Consider the following 15,611-nt stretch of genomic DNA (forward strand, 5'->3'; position numbering starts at 1 on the left):
CCACCTCGCTTAAACTCCGAGGCTCTAGCACATGCCTCTCTTTTGGCCTTACTGAACGCCAAGGGGAGAAACCTCAACATGGCTGCACCATCCACCATGTCTGGGATGTGTCGTAAAGACCCACCACTGGGCCACCTCGCTTGGACTCCGAGACTCTAGCACATGCCTCCCTTTTAGCCTTGCTGAACGCCAAGGGGAGAAGCCTCAACATGGCTGCACCATCCACCATGTCTGGGATGTGTCGTAACCTCGGAGGAGAGGCTCGGGACCCACCACTGGGCCACCTCGCTTGAACTCCGAGGCTCTAGCACATACCTCCCTTTTGGCCTTGCTGAACGCCAAGGGGAGAAGCCTCAACATGGCTGCACCATCCACCATGTCTGGGATGCGTCGTAACCTCGGAGGAGAGGCTCGGGACCCACCACTGGGCCACCTCGCTTGGACTCCGAGGCTCTAGCACATGCCTCCCTTTTGGCCTTGCTGAACGTCAAGGGGAGAAGCCACAACCTTAAAACCGAAGCTCTAACAGTTCATCTCCTTAAGTTATGTTCATTTTCTTAAGTCCGAGGCTCCAACAGTTCATCTCCTTAAGTTATGTTCATTTGCTTAAGTCCGAGGCCCATACAGTTGACTGATTAAAGTTAGGGTACCAAGTTAAAGTTATTTAGTTCGTGCTCTTACCAACTTCCAGTTCGTTTGTTTAAACGAGGCACAAAAACTTGGATAAAGAACAACAATGAATGAAGAAAAACATTATATTAATATTCAAAAGGGATTACAACAGAGGGCCTCTGGCCATTACACAAAGTACTGAAAAAAGGAAAACCTAATCTAAGCCTGGCTAGATGAAGGAGGCGCCTCAGCACTTGGGGGTTCGGCAACCTGGGCATCAGTATTTGTTTCCCCTGCCTCAGCATTTGGGGCTTCGGCATCAGCTGCCTCGTCACCCTGCACCTCCTCAGCTGGGGTCTGAGGAACCTCATCCACAAATTCGGACCTAAGTTGTGCCAGGTCCAAGTTGGGATAAAGCTCCTCTGCCCTCTCCAGCACTTCGGTATAGGCGAAGTTCCTCCAGTACGCGCTGAAACTTTTATACTCCTCTGTAGTGTGGAAATTGGCGATGTATGCCTTCACCGCCTCTTCCGCTGCAGTCCGGGCCTCTTCTCTGGCAACCGAGGCGTCGTTCATATACCACTTCGCCTGGCCTTCGAGAAACTGATTGGCATCACGAGCGCCGGCCAAGGCGAGATTCGCCTGCTCTAGGGCCTCAGCAGTCACCTTTTGGTGCTCATTGGAGACCTCCACCTTCTTTGTCAGGGAGGCCACCTCGCACTGTGACTCATATACTTCCCTCTTTAGGGCCTCAATTTGGGTCAAGGCAGACTCGAGCTTCGCCGCTTCTTCAACCCTCTGAGCTTTGGCTTCTTCGGCCTCGGCCTTAGCAGCTTTGACCTCCTCTGCAAGGGAAGCAGCCTTCCCCTCCGAGGCGTGAGTCCTAGTTTGGAATTCACTTAATGCCTCCCTGCATTCTAGCGCGAGGCCAAAGGTCCGGGCGCTTTGGCTCACCAGTGCCCTCGTGAGGTCGGTGGCATCACAAGACGAGGCGTGAAGCTGCCACCTCTCAGTCTAGAACTTGTAAAAGCTCTCGGTGGCACCTCTGATTTCCTCAAGGAGAGCCTCCACCAAGGCTGGGGCCAGCTCATCCTCCCTCCCAGCTAGGAAGTTTGGAGACTTCCCCTTCTCCCGAACCGGCTTCTCCTCCGCCGCCTCCTCTTCGGCGGCTTCTGCAGCTCGCCTTGCAGCCTCTTCTCTGGCCTCTTCAGCCTCCACCTCTCTTACCATCTCCATTTTGATGGCCTTAGAGGCTGCAGGGAGAAGCTTCGACTCTCCAGTCTGTTCTGCCCTATTGGACACTGAAGTCCCAAACTTGCCAGCTGAGCTGGAGATGTGCACCAGCTTCCTCTTCTTAGTCTCCTCATAGACTTTCTCCTTGCCCCGAGGCTCCTTGGGCTTCTCTGGCCTCTTAGTAGATGCCTCCTCCGAAGCCCTGGGAGTGCAGTCCTTGGACAGGCGCTCAACCCTGCCTCGGACCTCCTTTACCCCACTAGACCCAGGTTTCAGGGGCCTCGCCTTCGCAGTAGAAGTGGCCTTCAAGATGGAGGCCATATCCGGAGCTGGGTACTCCCTCTTCTTGAATTTGTCTGCAGCGCATGTCAGATTAGCATTAGCATAAGAAATAGTAAGGATAAAAAACATCAAGTGTTGGGGCCCCATATCTCTGGATGCCATCAGCTCGAAGTCCAAGAAGTATCTGCTTCTGTCAATCAGGTGATCGAAGTGCCGAAGCTTCAGCGGCCTCTTGTAAATGTCCTCTATCACCTCGAATTCCTCCCTGCTAAGCTCGAACCTCGTACTACTATCTGCAAAGATGAACCTCCAACAGTTAGACGAATAAATATTCTGATTTCAAAACACAAGCAGAGGTCGGGAGACTCACGAGCTTCGTAGTACTGGGTCGGCACTGTGCATGACAGGGCTTTGTCACCCTCCACTGCCTGCCATTTACCTCGCACCCAGAACTAAGACTCCTTCCACCCCTTGATAGAGGAAGGAAGTCCCACCACAAAGGGTGCGTGAGCCCCCCCAAGGCGTGAGGTGGTACCACCCCCTGGACTCCTTCCCAATCACCCGGGGCTGGAACAGGGTCATGAAGACATGAAGAGGCATGTCCTCCCCAAGTGACACTTCCTTCCACAGGAAGTACGAGCCGACCAGCTGGCTCCACCCATTCGGCAAAACCTGGATCGGCGACAGCATGAATTTCCTAAGCACCGCCCTAAAGAAGGGGTGCAAAGGAAGACGTATACCTGCTTTGAACAGGTATTCACTCACGGCCACGCAGCCGGGCCTCGGATAGCAGGCCCGCTCGTTCGGTTCGGGGACTAACATCTCTATGTTATGAGGCACACTGTACCTCTCCCTAAGTTCCCCCAACCTCTTCCCCATCATGTTTGAGGGCACTCTAGAAGCCCTCCACTCCTGGGTATAATCCACGTCCTCCTCGGCCATGGCATACCTATCCACCTCGGACATCCCCCCATGACCTACCCCATGGTCTAAAGACGCTACTGTGACAAGCTCCCTACCCGAAGTGGACTCCATTGTTTGAGGACAAAGAATAACAACGGTTTTTTATGCAAACAATACCTAAAAGAGTTCAACACAAACGGAGACCGGTCGGAATCTAATCGCAGACAACCTCGACGCCGGAAAATGGGAAATTTGAGAGAATTCGAGAATGCAAAGTGTTCAAAATTTCTGGAAAGTGGGATTTTCTCGCCTTTTATAAAGGTTAAAGACGAACCCCACCCGTCAGATCAAATCTCAGTCAATCCGAGCCCTCCATTTCACATCCAATCCGAGGCGTTGAATTCAAACAGTTTTTGAAATCCTACGCCTCCTATCTATGCGTACCTCACACGCACCTCTCCAGGGCGTCTGCTTTTAGAAACGCCAGCTGCCCTCATAATTGCATTTTTAATTCGTCGGCGCTAGCACCTTGGAAGTCGTAACGGTTCAGCTATCTTTCCTCGAAAACAAGCACAAAACATCAAATCATTGGCACAGAGACCAAAGCATAATCATTACCATTGGACCTCGGCTTCTTCATATCCCATTTAGCATTCAAGCCTCGCAGGTTCGGTTTCCCAACCACCTCGGCTTCTTCATATCCCATTCAGCATTCAAGCCTCGCAGGTTCGGTTTCCCAACCACCTCTCACACCCATGCAGCATTCAAGCCTCGCAGGCTCGATTTTCCAAGCACCTCGGCTTCTTCATATGCCATTCAGCATTCAAGCCTCGCAGGTTCGATTTCCCAACCACCTCGGCTTCTTCACACCCATTTAGCATTCAAGCCTCGCAGGTTCGATTTCCCAACCACCTCGGCTTCTTCGTATCCCATTCAGCATTCAAGCCTCGCAGGTTCGGTTTCCCAACCACCTCGGCTTCTTCATATCCCATTCAGCATTCAAGCCTCGCAGGTTCGGTTTCCCAACCACCTCTCACACCCATGCAGCATTCAAGCCTCGCAGGCTCGGTTTTCCAAGCACCTCGGCTTCTTCATATGCCATTCAGCATTCAAGCCTCGCAGGTTCGATTTCCCAACCACCTCGGCTTCTTCACACCCATTCAGCATTCAAGCCTCGCAGGTTCGGTTTCCCAACCACCTCGGCTTCTTCATATCCCATTCAGCATTCAAGCCTCGCAAGTTCGGTTTCCCAACCACCTCTCACACCCATGCAGCATTCAAGCCTCGCAGGCTCGGTTTTCCAAGCACCTCGGCTTCTTCATATGCCATTCAGCATTCAAGCCTCGCAGGTTCAATTTCCCAACCACCTCGGCTTCTTCACACCCATGCAGCATTCAAGCCTCGCAGGTTCGGTTTCCCAACCACCTCGGCTTATTCACACCCACCTACAACAAAACTTCTCTAAGTCTAACCATGATATAAATATCTATACTTGGACTTGGGGGACTATTATTTGGGGGTTTAAAAAATTCAAAAATTCTCTCAACTTTTACTCCATTAAAGTTCACGCATTACATTAATGATCATACTTGGACTTGGGGGACTATTGTTGCGTGTTTTCACACCTGTCCTATCCACCTGGGCCAGTGGGCCACTCATCCTGATCCACGTGGCATTCCTGCCGAGGTGGGTTACACCCGAACTGCTTCTAACCGAGGCCCCATGACCGAGGCGTGGAAGTTTTTGGTTGTAGCTGAGGTCCTCGAATGGACGAAGCCCCGAAGTTGATGCGCGAGCCTCAACCACGAGGAAACATCCTCCATGGTCACTTCTCCCAAGAGATCGCCTGCACAGATCTTATTCGAATGATTGATGAAATGTTTGTCATAAGCATAAAGGTCAAGTCTTGTCACTAGCATGGAGGCCCTGCACAAGCAATAAATGCGCCGTAAGCTAGCAAGTCAAATCTCATGCCTAAGAACAGACATTTAAACTGAGAAGATGAGGCCACATGCCACTTCATCCAAGGGCCCCCATTCCATATGTATCACTATAAATACGCCCATTGTATAATGTCAAAAGGCTAATGCAAGAATCAATACAAAAGACTACATTTACTCAACTCTCTCAGTTACTTGCGATATATAAATCGAATTTATACACTTTTACACATACATTTACAAGCACCGGTTGGTAATTATTGTACAACCGGAATAAAAATAACCCGCCGGATTCCGAACGTCACCGTCCCGCGTCGTTGGGCTACTCCCACGCCCCTTTGAACCGCTCGTTTTAGACCTTCCACGTGTCTTAGCGTGTTGGACATTCGCCCACGCAAGCGCGGGTGGGACCGGCATCTGTTGGCGCACTTTTTGGGGTCAACATCCTTTATTTAATTTTTGCAACTATCTTTTATTTAATTTGTTTTGTTTTTATTATTATTATTTTTTTAATTTTCTTTTTCTTCATACTATTAATAATTACGTTTTTCTTTTTAAAGTTACGTTTTATCATAAAATTAAGTTTATCATATTTTTAAATTTCTTTTTCTTTTTAAAATTACATTTTATAATGAAATAAAAAATTAAAAAGAATTTTAAATGAAAATTTTATTTATAATATGAAGAAAAAGAAATTTTTAAAAAATATATTATAAAAATTACGAAAACTAAATAAAAAATATATAAATATTATTTAATTAAAATTGAAAAAATCAAAAGAATTTAAAATCGAAAAAAAATTTATTTATATGATGAAAAAAAAAAAGAGTGGAACTCTCAGTGTTGTTGAGAGAATTCTCTCTTTTCTCTCCATAACATGTAGCTCCACAATATGCCTCATGTTATGGAGACAACACGTGCTCTGGAGAGACTTTCTGTCCTTTTTTTTTTTTGTTCTTTCTTTTTTTTTTAAGTTGTTTTGCTCATCGTACAAATACTACTTTTTTTGGAATTAAAATTATTTTAAATTTTTTTCTCTTTATGATAATACTTTATTTTTCAATTTTAATTAAATAATATTTAGATATTCTTTATTTAATTTTCGTAACATTCTTTTATTTAATTTGTTTTGTTTTTATTATATATTTTTTGAAAATTGTTTTCAAATTTCTTTTTTCTTCATATTATAAATAATGTTTTGTTCAATTTAAAATTCTTTTTAATTCTTTTCGTTTTATGATAAAAAGGTAATTTTTTAATTCTAATTAAATAATATAATATTTATTTTTTATTTTAGTTATTTCAATTTAATTAAAAAAACTCTTTAATAACTTCTTTTTTTTTCTTTTTTCTTTTTTTGTATTTGCCTTCCCAATGAAGTTAATATGAAAAGGTTTACGCATTTACTTGTGCTTGCCTTCTCAATGATGATATATAATATAGTAATAGATAAACACACATCAATTCAACTCTATTTATATTTTCAATACAACCTATTCATTATATTTATTACACTGAAGAGGTTTCTCTCCATTGTATTATTTTTGTCCTTTTCTTTTATTTGTTTTGTTCATATTATAAATAAAGTTTTTTTTTCGATTTCATCTTTTTTTAAATTCCTTTCTCTTTATGATAAAAATTACTTTTTTAATATTAATAAAATATTATTTACGTATTCTTTATTTAGTTTTCCTAACTTTCTTTTGTTTAATTTTTTTATTATTATATATTTTTGAAAACTGTTTTCAAATTTATTTTTTCTTCATATTATAAATAATTTTTGTTCGATTTAAATTCTTTTCATTTTATGATAAAACGTAATTTTTTAATTTTAATTAAATAATATAACATTTATTTTAAATTTTAATTATTTCAATTTAATTAAAAAACTGTATAATAACTTTTTTTTTTGTCTATTCTTGCTTGCAATTCCCTTTTTTTTTTCTTTTTTCTTTTTCACACCTCTCCTCTACTATATAAAAGAGAAGATCAATCCATCACTATTCATTGTGGTTCATTCGTTTCAAACTTATCTGGTTCCTATCATTTTTTTTTAGCGTGCAAATGAGTTGTAGAAGTGCTATTGGGAATACAAATCTAGGTGTGTACTCTAGTAACTTTCCTAGGTGTGAGAACCAAAGTATGTATAGAAATGCAGCTACTCTATGTATGTACTCACTATAGCAATCTTCTCATAAGAAAAAACAATAGCACACGTGTAGTTTTTGTAGCAATTCTTCTACGGTAAGAGAGAGACAGGGACAACTGATACGTAATTGCTTTCAATTCTGTCAAGATGTGGGGCCTCATGGATTGACAAGTGGCACATTTTAGCTTTTCAAAATTGAAAGTTGACTTTGGTTGTAGTAAGAGCATATTATATTTTTTTAAATTCCCATTTCATCATTAGCATTAACATTTATGAAAAATGGTCTGAGCTATAAAATTAAGGGTAATTTTGGTAAATTCATTATTAGAAGGTGGGCCTAATCGCCTTCCAACTTTGAATGTATCTATAAACGGATTGTCTTCCGAATGTAAGCCGTAACGTGGTTCTAAATATTCATTATCATCTTCTTTTTCATTTTTCTACCTTTTTCACCTTCATTTCTTCTTATTTGTAAAAACGAATTTGAAAAATGTATTGTTCTAATCCTTCTTATTCTATTTTATATTCTTCACCTCTGTTGTTTTTACTATGCGAAAATGGATACAGGGAAAAATCGTATAGAAATTACCAACAAAGTTGTGGAGAAACTGGATGTTGATAACTTGAAGTGTGTATATTTCATATTTCTTTCTTTTCGGTAATGTTATTTCTTAAATTTATTAAAATTTGTTCATTTTAGATGATTTTACTCTAAACATTTTCTATTTTGAACTCATTTTGTATCATACTGCTTATGTGTATAGGGCTCCATTGCATTAACTGACTTGTAGAATCGAAGATTGTATTAGGAAGATATCTGTCGGGTAAGGTTTTTGAAATATATTCTTTATTGAGTTGATTGTTCATGTTTTTTCAAAAAAAATTGAGCTTTTCAATTAGTCTTTTTTCTTCTCTTAAACCGTCTTGACTATTTTCATTTTATTGCAGTTGAAGATTTATTTGTTTTTGGTGGTTGAATATTTCTTTTCTACATTCTTAGGGGTTTATATATAGTTTAATTTGTTTGCTCATTGTGTAGTTTATTTAAAGATAGATTTACAAGTTACTGTTTAATATCATATATTATTTGTCTAATGGTGTTCTAAAGTTTCACTGTTGAACTCTCTAAGGAATTATTGATATTTATGCTTTGTCTAATAGAATGAGCAATTTAATTACGTAGGTGGTAGAATCCAGTAGAAAAGCAAAACAATAAAACTTTAGCTCATTTCTTGCATGTTTCCTAAGCCAAATTATTTGTTTAGTCGTTCCGAGATGCTATTGTTACTTACGTTGCTACTTTCAATTGCTAAGAAAGAAATAGATATGGAAGTAAATAGTCGGCTTTCGTTAAAGAATTGATGGCTCATTTTTTTATATGTGAACCAGAATGTGTTAAACTAATTCTTTGTCTTTTTTTCGAAGCATCGTTTCGGAATCACGTTTTCCATGATTATTATAGGTAACACAAATGCAATATCTTATTTCAAATAAAGGACTCATGATAGATGAATATAAGTTCATTTGATGCTTCAATAAATGCAAATGAAAATTTGCATGATACAAATTATAATAACTATTGCAATATTCCTCAAACAATTTAGTTATAAGAAAGATATTGAAGATAACTTAATTATCCTTCAAGTATATCCTGTCATAGTTAATATTTTGCATATCTTAGATTCTACTTATGTATAAGTTTAGGGTGGCATTTCAATTAATGTATATTATATTTTGGTTTCTTTTACGAAATACTTTTCTTCTAAAATTCAAATCCCTTATAAAATCAAATTACATAATACTTATTGTTAGCTTTAGGTGATTTTTAATGGTTGTATAAATACTTCTTTCAATATTTTATTTAATTAATGGTAAATTAGTCATTATCTATTGTTAGTTTTACCTTATTGTTAATTCTTCTTGTAATAATTGATTTACTTAAATAAGTTAGTTGTTCTCTATCATTACATATGTTTACTAACTGATTTATATTAAAATCAAATGCAGTTGCTACCTTAGCGAAGAAGAAATAAATTTAAAAAAGATTTGTTTTCATTTGTGATCATCTTCTATTTCAATCATATTTAATAATTTAATAATTTCTTCTTCATCTATTTAAAGCTATGATTAGATTTTTTTTCATCTCTTTCTTCCATTCATCTTCTCTCTCAGGTTTATTGTTAGCTTCAATTACACTACATCTAAAATCTGATTTCTTCTTTTCTTATTGCCAGGTAATTTGCAGTCTTATCTTTTAAAATTTTTTCCTTTCATGTTAGATTTTTGTACGTTAAATTTTATTGCTATATCTGTTTTACAGAAAATGGATTATGTGAGTTACTTATGTAATTCTCACTTTTTAATTCGTTTCTTATTATTCTTAGTTTTTTAATTTAATACATTTATAGTTCCTTATTAATTTCTATTCTTAACTTAGTTTCTTATATGTTATTTTCTTTTTGCTGTATATTAACTTCTATTCTTAACTTAATTTCTTAAGGGTAAGCTTTTCTTATTATGGAAAGATATAATAATTTCGCAAATAAGAGAAGTTTAGCTCCATAATAATTTAGCTAATTAGCTCCATAATAATTTAGCTACTTAATATAACGATTTAGTTCAATTTCCTAAGGAGATAAGGTGATTATTTTTCTTACTATAAAGTACATAATAAGTTAGCAAATTAGAGATTATTACCAGCTGCATCACTATCAAATTCGTATTCCCTAGTTTTTCACACAATCCCAGCTGCACGGTGACTTGGAATTCAACAGAGAATCTTGAGTACTCGATCGGGGTCATCAGAGGAAGCGTGATTGTGTTTTCTGATGCTTGACGAATACTTACTCCATTGAGCATTACACTCAAGTTCAAGAAAAGAGATTCTAATACAAAATAAATTGTCGTGGTACTTGCCATTGGCATTGAATGTCACAAATAGCCTTCGTTCAATCAACACACATATCTCCTATCAATACTTATACATTGAACACACTAACATTAGCTTCAAAATGTCTCAGCCCATGCATTGCGTGAGTAATGACTAGTATTGGTAAAATATTTACTTAATGTTTACTTAATTAGTATCTCTAACGTAGCAAAGTGGTAATTGGTTCTCTTTTTCTCATTTTAGGAGATTTTATTCTATTCTTGGTCTATAATACTAGGAGAAACAACATAAATTTCTATATTCAATTTCTTAAACGATTTGAACATATGTTTTAACCAAAATTTTTTTTTTGCAATGATGGGTACAACAAAAATTTTGTCCTTCTATCAGCGAATTAATAACCTCAAATACTTTTGAAATATTGACACATAAAAAATATAAGAATAAAGTTGTGTCATGGGCTGGACATCCTGAATGATACTCCCCACGCATGGGGTTAGCCCCGTACGTGGCTCCTCCTATTTACAACCCCTACATCCAGTGCTCGCATAGAAAAATGCTATTTTGGCCTTGTGTTGATAAGCGTTCGTCTTAATTATAGACTGCCTACAATTGGATAAAATAAAAAATTATAATATTTAGATTATTGTAGATGGTGGACTACAGTGCTACTACGCTGGTTAGGATTAACACCACTAAAATTAGATAACATTATTTGCACACTAATTATTTATATATTTTTATTATCATCGCTTATAAGCGCTTTAAGTGTCCAAAGTGCATTTGAAAAAAATGAGAGGAAACCATGCCTTTATGTTTTCTTGATAAAAAAAATAGGTATCGACTTCATTTAATCAAAATTTAAGTATTTTTTATTGTAAAAAATATTTAAAGATATATTATAGTATTATTTTCATTTCTGATTCTCATTAATAGTGGTAATGTATATATGAATTTTTATTTTTTGGAATTCAAATTACACAAAATTAGATTACTTTATTCTTTTATTATTATTTGGAGAAAGAAACAAATGTTATTCTTAATCAATATTGTGTACGATGAAGATCACCAAAAAATCACTGTATTAACAAATGATAGTAGGAAAAAAATCTCGTATATAATTCACACATTTTAGGGGGAAAAATGTCATAGAGATCACATGTGTGAATTGCTAAATTTATTTTTACGTTACACTTTATTAAATGGGAACTACATGACACACAAATGTTGTATTCCACAATTTAAACCACGATAATGCATCTCACACGAATATAGTCACATAAATACAATCACAATTAATCTCGAATTTTGCTTGGCTATTTATAAAATGCCTCCCTTCAGTCACAATCACGCACACATTCTTCATTATCAGTGAAATGGTGGTTGTGATCGGATGTTGAGGAATTTATGAATCACTAGAGGCATGAATTTTTTTTTCTCAAAGACGTTAAAATGTTGAACATATCAATTGCCTGTATTTTTTATTTTTTTTTATAAGCAAGAAGCGGGTGGAGTGGGTGGGGGGGGAGTAAAACCAACTATCATTTAAATTTTAATAATCACCATTTAAGGTCACATTCTTATTTTATATAAAACAATTATTATATATCTTTTTCATATAAAAAACTTGAATTATAATTATAATTTTAAAACATTTCTTAGATTCCGATATTTATGAAAATAAAATAATTTTACCTAACACTAGTTAGAACACCATCTTATGTAGTTACATTTTATTGGCTTAGTAATTAATTGAGTCATTTGACTTTATAAATGAATATATTATTTAATGTCGTGTAATTGTCTCTTAAACGAGCCCTTAGTACCAGTGATAATGAATATTATCACTCATGAAAATATAATCTAATCCTGTCTTTGATAATTGTTATTTTTCAATTCATTTTTCTACATATCCATTCTTAACTACACATTCATACAATAAAATATTATACATATAAATTTAAAAATTTTTCTTACTTTTTAACCAAACATTCTTCTTAAAAATACTATCAAAATTTTATTTTTACTAATTAATGATAGTCAAACGGGGCGTAAAGTATGATCGTTAACTTAAAAATGAGAATGAAAAATATAGCTGTTACAGGCTTTATACAAGAGATAAAAAGTCAAATATGATGATTTGGTGTGATGAATAAAGATCATATTTTTCATTTTAATGAGTAAATAATGGAAAACAAACGGGGCTATATTTTTTCATTATGTAAGGCTATCTGAATCCAAACCGTACCCAGCCCATCAATATACCTACGGGACCAAACTCATTATTTAAAAAGTGGGCTTTAGTCCACCACTGGCACCCTTTTATATTGCTTTTAGGGTTTGACCGTGGCGCCTCTGCATTTCCCAGAATAACAGAGAGAGAAGAGAGAGAGGACCAAATCTGTGGCAATGGTGAAGTTTCTGAAACCAAGCAAGGCGGTGATTGTCCTCCAGGGACGGTACGCCGGTCGGAAGGCGGTGATCATTCGCAACTTCGACGACGGCACACGCGACCGCCCTTATGGCCACTGCCTGGTGGCTGGTTTAGCCAAGTACCCGCGCAAGGTCATCCGCAAGGACTCCGCCAAGAAACAGGCTAAGAAATCACGCGTGAAGTGCTTTATCAAGCTGGTGAATTACAACCACATCATGCCGACACGTTACACCCTCGACGTGGACCTAAAGGATGTGGTATCACTCGAATCCCTCCAGTCCAGAGACAAGAAGGTGACTGCAGCGAAGGAGGCCAAAGCACGGTTCGAGGAGCGGTTCAAGACTGGGAAAAACCGATGGTTCTTCACCAAGCTCAGGTTCTGAGGAGGACATTCTGGTAATTTTAATTTGGATCTAGTAGTAGTGCTTTGAAAAAGAGGGATTTTTGTTCTATTACGTTTCCAAAGTGACTCTGCATTTGAAGTTGACGTGTATTTCGAAGTTACTCTTTTTAGAACTGTTTATGCTGAGAAATTTATCTGGTATCTTCTTCAATTCCAATTGAAATGCTGGCTTTTTCATTGTGGTTTGTGGAAATGATCGTGCATTTTGTGACTTCCCTGGAGTGCGTCTCTTTATTTCTTCGTTCAGGATTTTAGGGTTCTTCTTTTCAATATATATTCAAATTTGCTAAATATATTGCGTGACTGGTGATTGTTGACACTGATACCAATACCAACATTCTGTAATTTGCATTGATTTAGACCTATGAATTTTAGCCGCTAATTGTTTCGTGCCAGCAAATTGCTTCTATACTATGATAATCTAGAAGAAGCTGTCCAAATTAATTTACCTTAGGACTTCATTAACCATGCACGCAGTTAAATGAAATGCATTCATAAAAGTACACAAGTTCAGTAGCGTGCAATTTTATAACCACGAATGCAATGGCCAATAAATTTCATTCATAAAAATAATCAGGTCATTTCTACTGGATTTCATAGTCATGCATGATGAAGGTTTACAATTAGGGTCATGGTCAATAATATTCATTCATACAAGTACACATAGATACCCTAGATTATGTTATCGTGCAAACTCACGATCCGTATATTTCACTCCAAAAATGATTTGATTCCATTATAATGGGATTCCATAACTTTGCACTCATGGTCACGCAATTATATAGTGCTAATTTTCAGCCAAAGTGTTGTCATTGATGGAGGTAAACTGTGTAGACATAATGTGCTCGAGAGTGTAAACTCTTTTAGTTGAAATAAAGGGCTTGTTTGGTAGAGATTTTGATAATTGATTTTTTAACCGTTAGTGATAAAGTGGATCCTACCTGTGAGAAAAGAAATAAAAAATGACGTCTGAAATAGTGAAATAACGGTCAAAAAATTGATTTTAATTGGTTTAAAAACTCTACTAAACAAGCTCAGAGTTTACTTTCACATACATAAGGCTCAAGTGATTTAGAAGAATCGTCTTTTGCTGAATATGAATCTCGAGGATGTTTGCTCAGGAAATGCTAATTAACGTAGAACCACGTAAAAAGCCCAGGTGATGTGAAAGGATTATTTGCTGTAAATTTTTTTTTACTGTTCTCTTCTTCTGACTATTTATAACAGGATTGAACTGCGCTCGTAACAACCCAAAACATCAATCTGTAAACCATTCTATATACCATTATGTATAGTTCAGCATTGCTTTATTATGTATTGATGCCGTTGCCGTGATAAACAGCTATGGATTGATTTACGTCTAATATGTTGAATTCATTGGAGTACGCAGACCATAAATAATCTACTTGGTCTACTAGTTTTGCTGCATCATCTTGAACAAAACTGGTTAAGATATTAAGATCTTGGAAGGAAAATTCCGAACTGTCATTAAACTCGAAAGCTGATGATGCACTTTGTCCTCGGTGCTTGTGGGATCGGAGTTTTTACTCAATGGCATCCGGTTAGGCATTGTTCCATTATAAATAATTGCGGTGTGAATGACTTAGTTAATGGCGTGCATCTGCATTGCTAGAGGTAATTATACTTGCTCATACCTGAGAGCTTGTTTGGGAGTGATTCCCCCCTCAAAAAATTGATTTTTTGACCGTTATTTCACTATTTCAGATGTCATATTTGACTTTCTAAGCTCGTCTTCCCGCTCCTATGCCATTCAATCCCGGCTAGACCGATCCTTCTTTCCTGGTTCTCCTTTCATTTTTCTCACAGGTGGATCTCACTTTTTTCATAACGGTCAAAAAATCAATTCTCAAAATCACTTTCAAACAGGCTTATATATGAGACTAGGCAATTTGTAGTCATGTTTAGATTTCAAGTATTGCCAGTTGGTTGGCCCTGATGAACTGATTGTGTCGATCAAATAGTATTGCAAGTAAAATTCAAAATCTTTCCTTATTTTTCAATCATTCGTTCTTTGTCTATCTACCTTTTCTAAATGCATTTTTAAGAAAAATGGGGCTCAAACAACGAGTGGAGTTAAAAATTATGAACAAAAAAAATGTAAAATGTAAATTACATATCTTTTTAAAGGCTTTTGCTCTTGCACCAACTCGACGATTACCTTGAGGTTGAAGAAGTCTTTCATCTACCACTACCCTCTGAGCATGGGCTTTACTTTTACCAGCATCAGACGGTCCTCAGGAGCATCTTAAGGGATTTATTATATATAAAAATAGTCTCAAGTATAATAGAAAGTATTTTGAATTTAGATTTCAAAATTTTTAATATGCTCTAACGACTATTTTTGCTTTCTATTTTGCTTGCTTTAATAAGGATTTATTGTTTCTCTTTTCTTTAACATGTTTGTTAGTGTCAATGGCCAGTTGGCTGTAATATAATTTGAATAATTTGATAAGTAAAATATTCAAATCAGCAACATAATAAATGCAAATCATTTGAAAGTAAGAATTGAGAATTAGTTTAGTTTTTCAAATTTAAAGAGTTAAATCCATTCTCTTCAAGTCTACAACTCTATTTATTTATTTTTATTATTTGTTTAACATTGACTCTTTAAGATAAAGAACATTTTATATTTGTTTTTCTTATTAACATGACAATGAAAATAAATCATCCTTTTTTTAATTTTAGATGTCAAAGGCTAAATATTTTTCATGATGGAAATTTTAAATAAATAAATGAAGTTTTTG

At 36.8% G+C, this 15,611-nt stretch overlaps 2 protein-coding genes across 2 annotated transcripts; one reads left to right on the forward strand and one right to left on the reverse strand.

Moving 5' to 3' along the window:
* Positions 1 to 831: 831 nt before the first annotated feature.
* Positions 832 to 2,289, reverse strand: LOC111390849 (uncharacterized protein CG45076-like). Its single transcript, XM_023015977.1, has 3 exons — positions 1,750 to 2,289; positions 1,327 to 1,611; positions 832 to 1,278 (listed from the first exon to the last, which is right to left on the reverse strand). The coding sequence occupies exons 1-3, from the start codon at positions 2,287 to 2,289 to the stop codon at positions 832 to 834; spliced, it is 1,272 nt and encodes a 423-aa protein (XP_022871745.1).
* Positions 2,290 to 12,353: 10,064 nt separating this feature from the next.
* Positions 12,354 to 13,023, forward strand: LOC111390861 (60S ribosomal protein L27-3-like). The gene has a single exon (XM_023015992.1). The coding sequence runs from the start codon at positions 12,419 to 12,421 to the stop codon at positions 12,824 to 12,826; it is 408 nt and encodes a 135-aa protein (XP_022871760.1). The 5' UTR covers positions 12,354 to 12,418; the 3' UTR covers positions 12,827 to 13,023.
* The last annotated feature ends 2,588 nt before the right edge of the window (positions 13,024 to 15,611 follow it).

This window comes from Olea europaea, unplaced genomic scaffold (genome assembly GCF_002742605.1).
Source record: "Olea europaea var. sylvestris unplaced genomic scaffold, O_europaea_v1 scaffold722, whole genome shotgun sequence".
Classification (NCBI taxonomy): Eukaryota; Viridiplantae; Streptophyta; class Magnoliopsida; order Lamiales; family Oleaceae; genus Olea; species Olea europaea.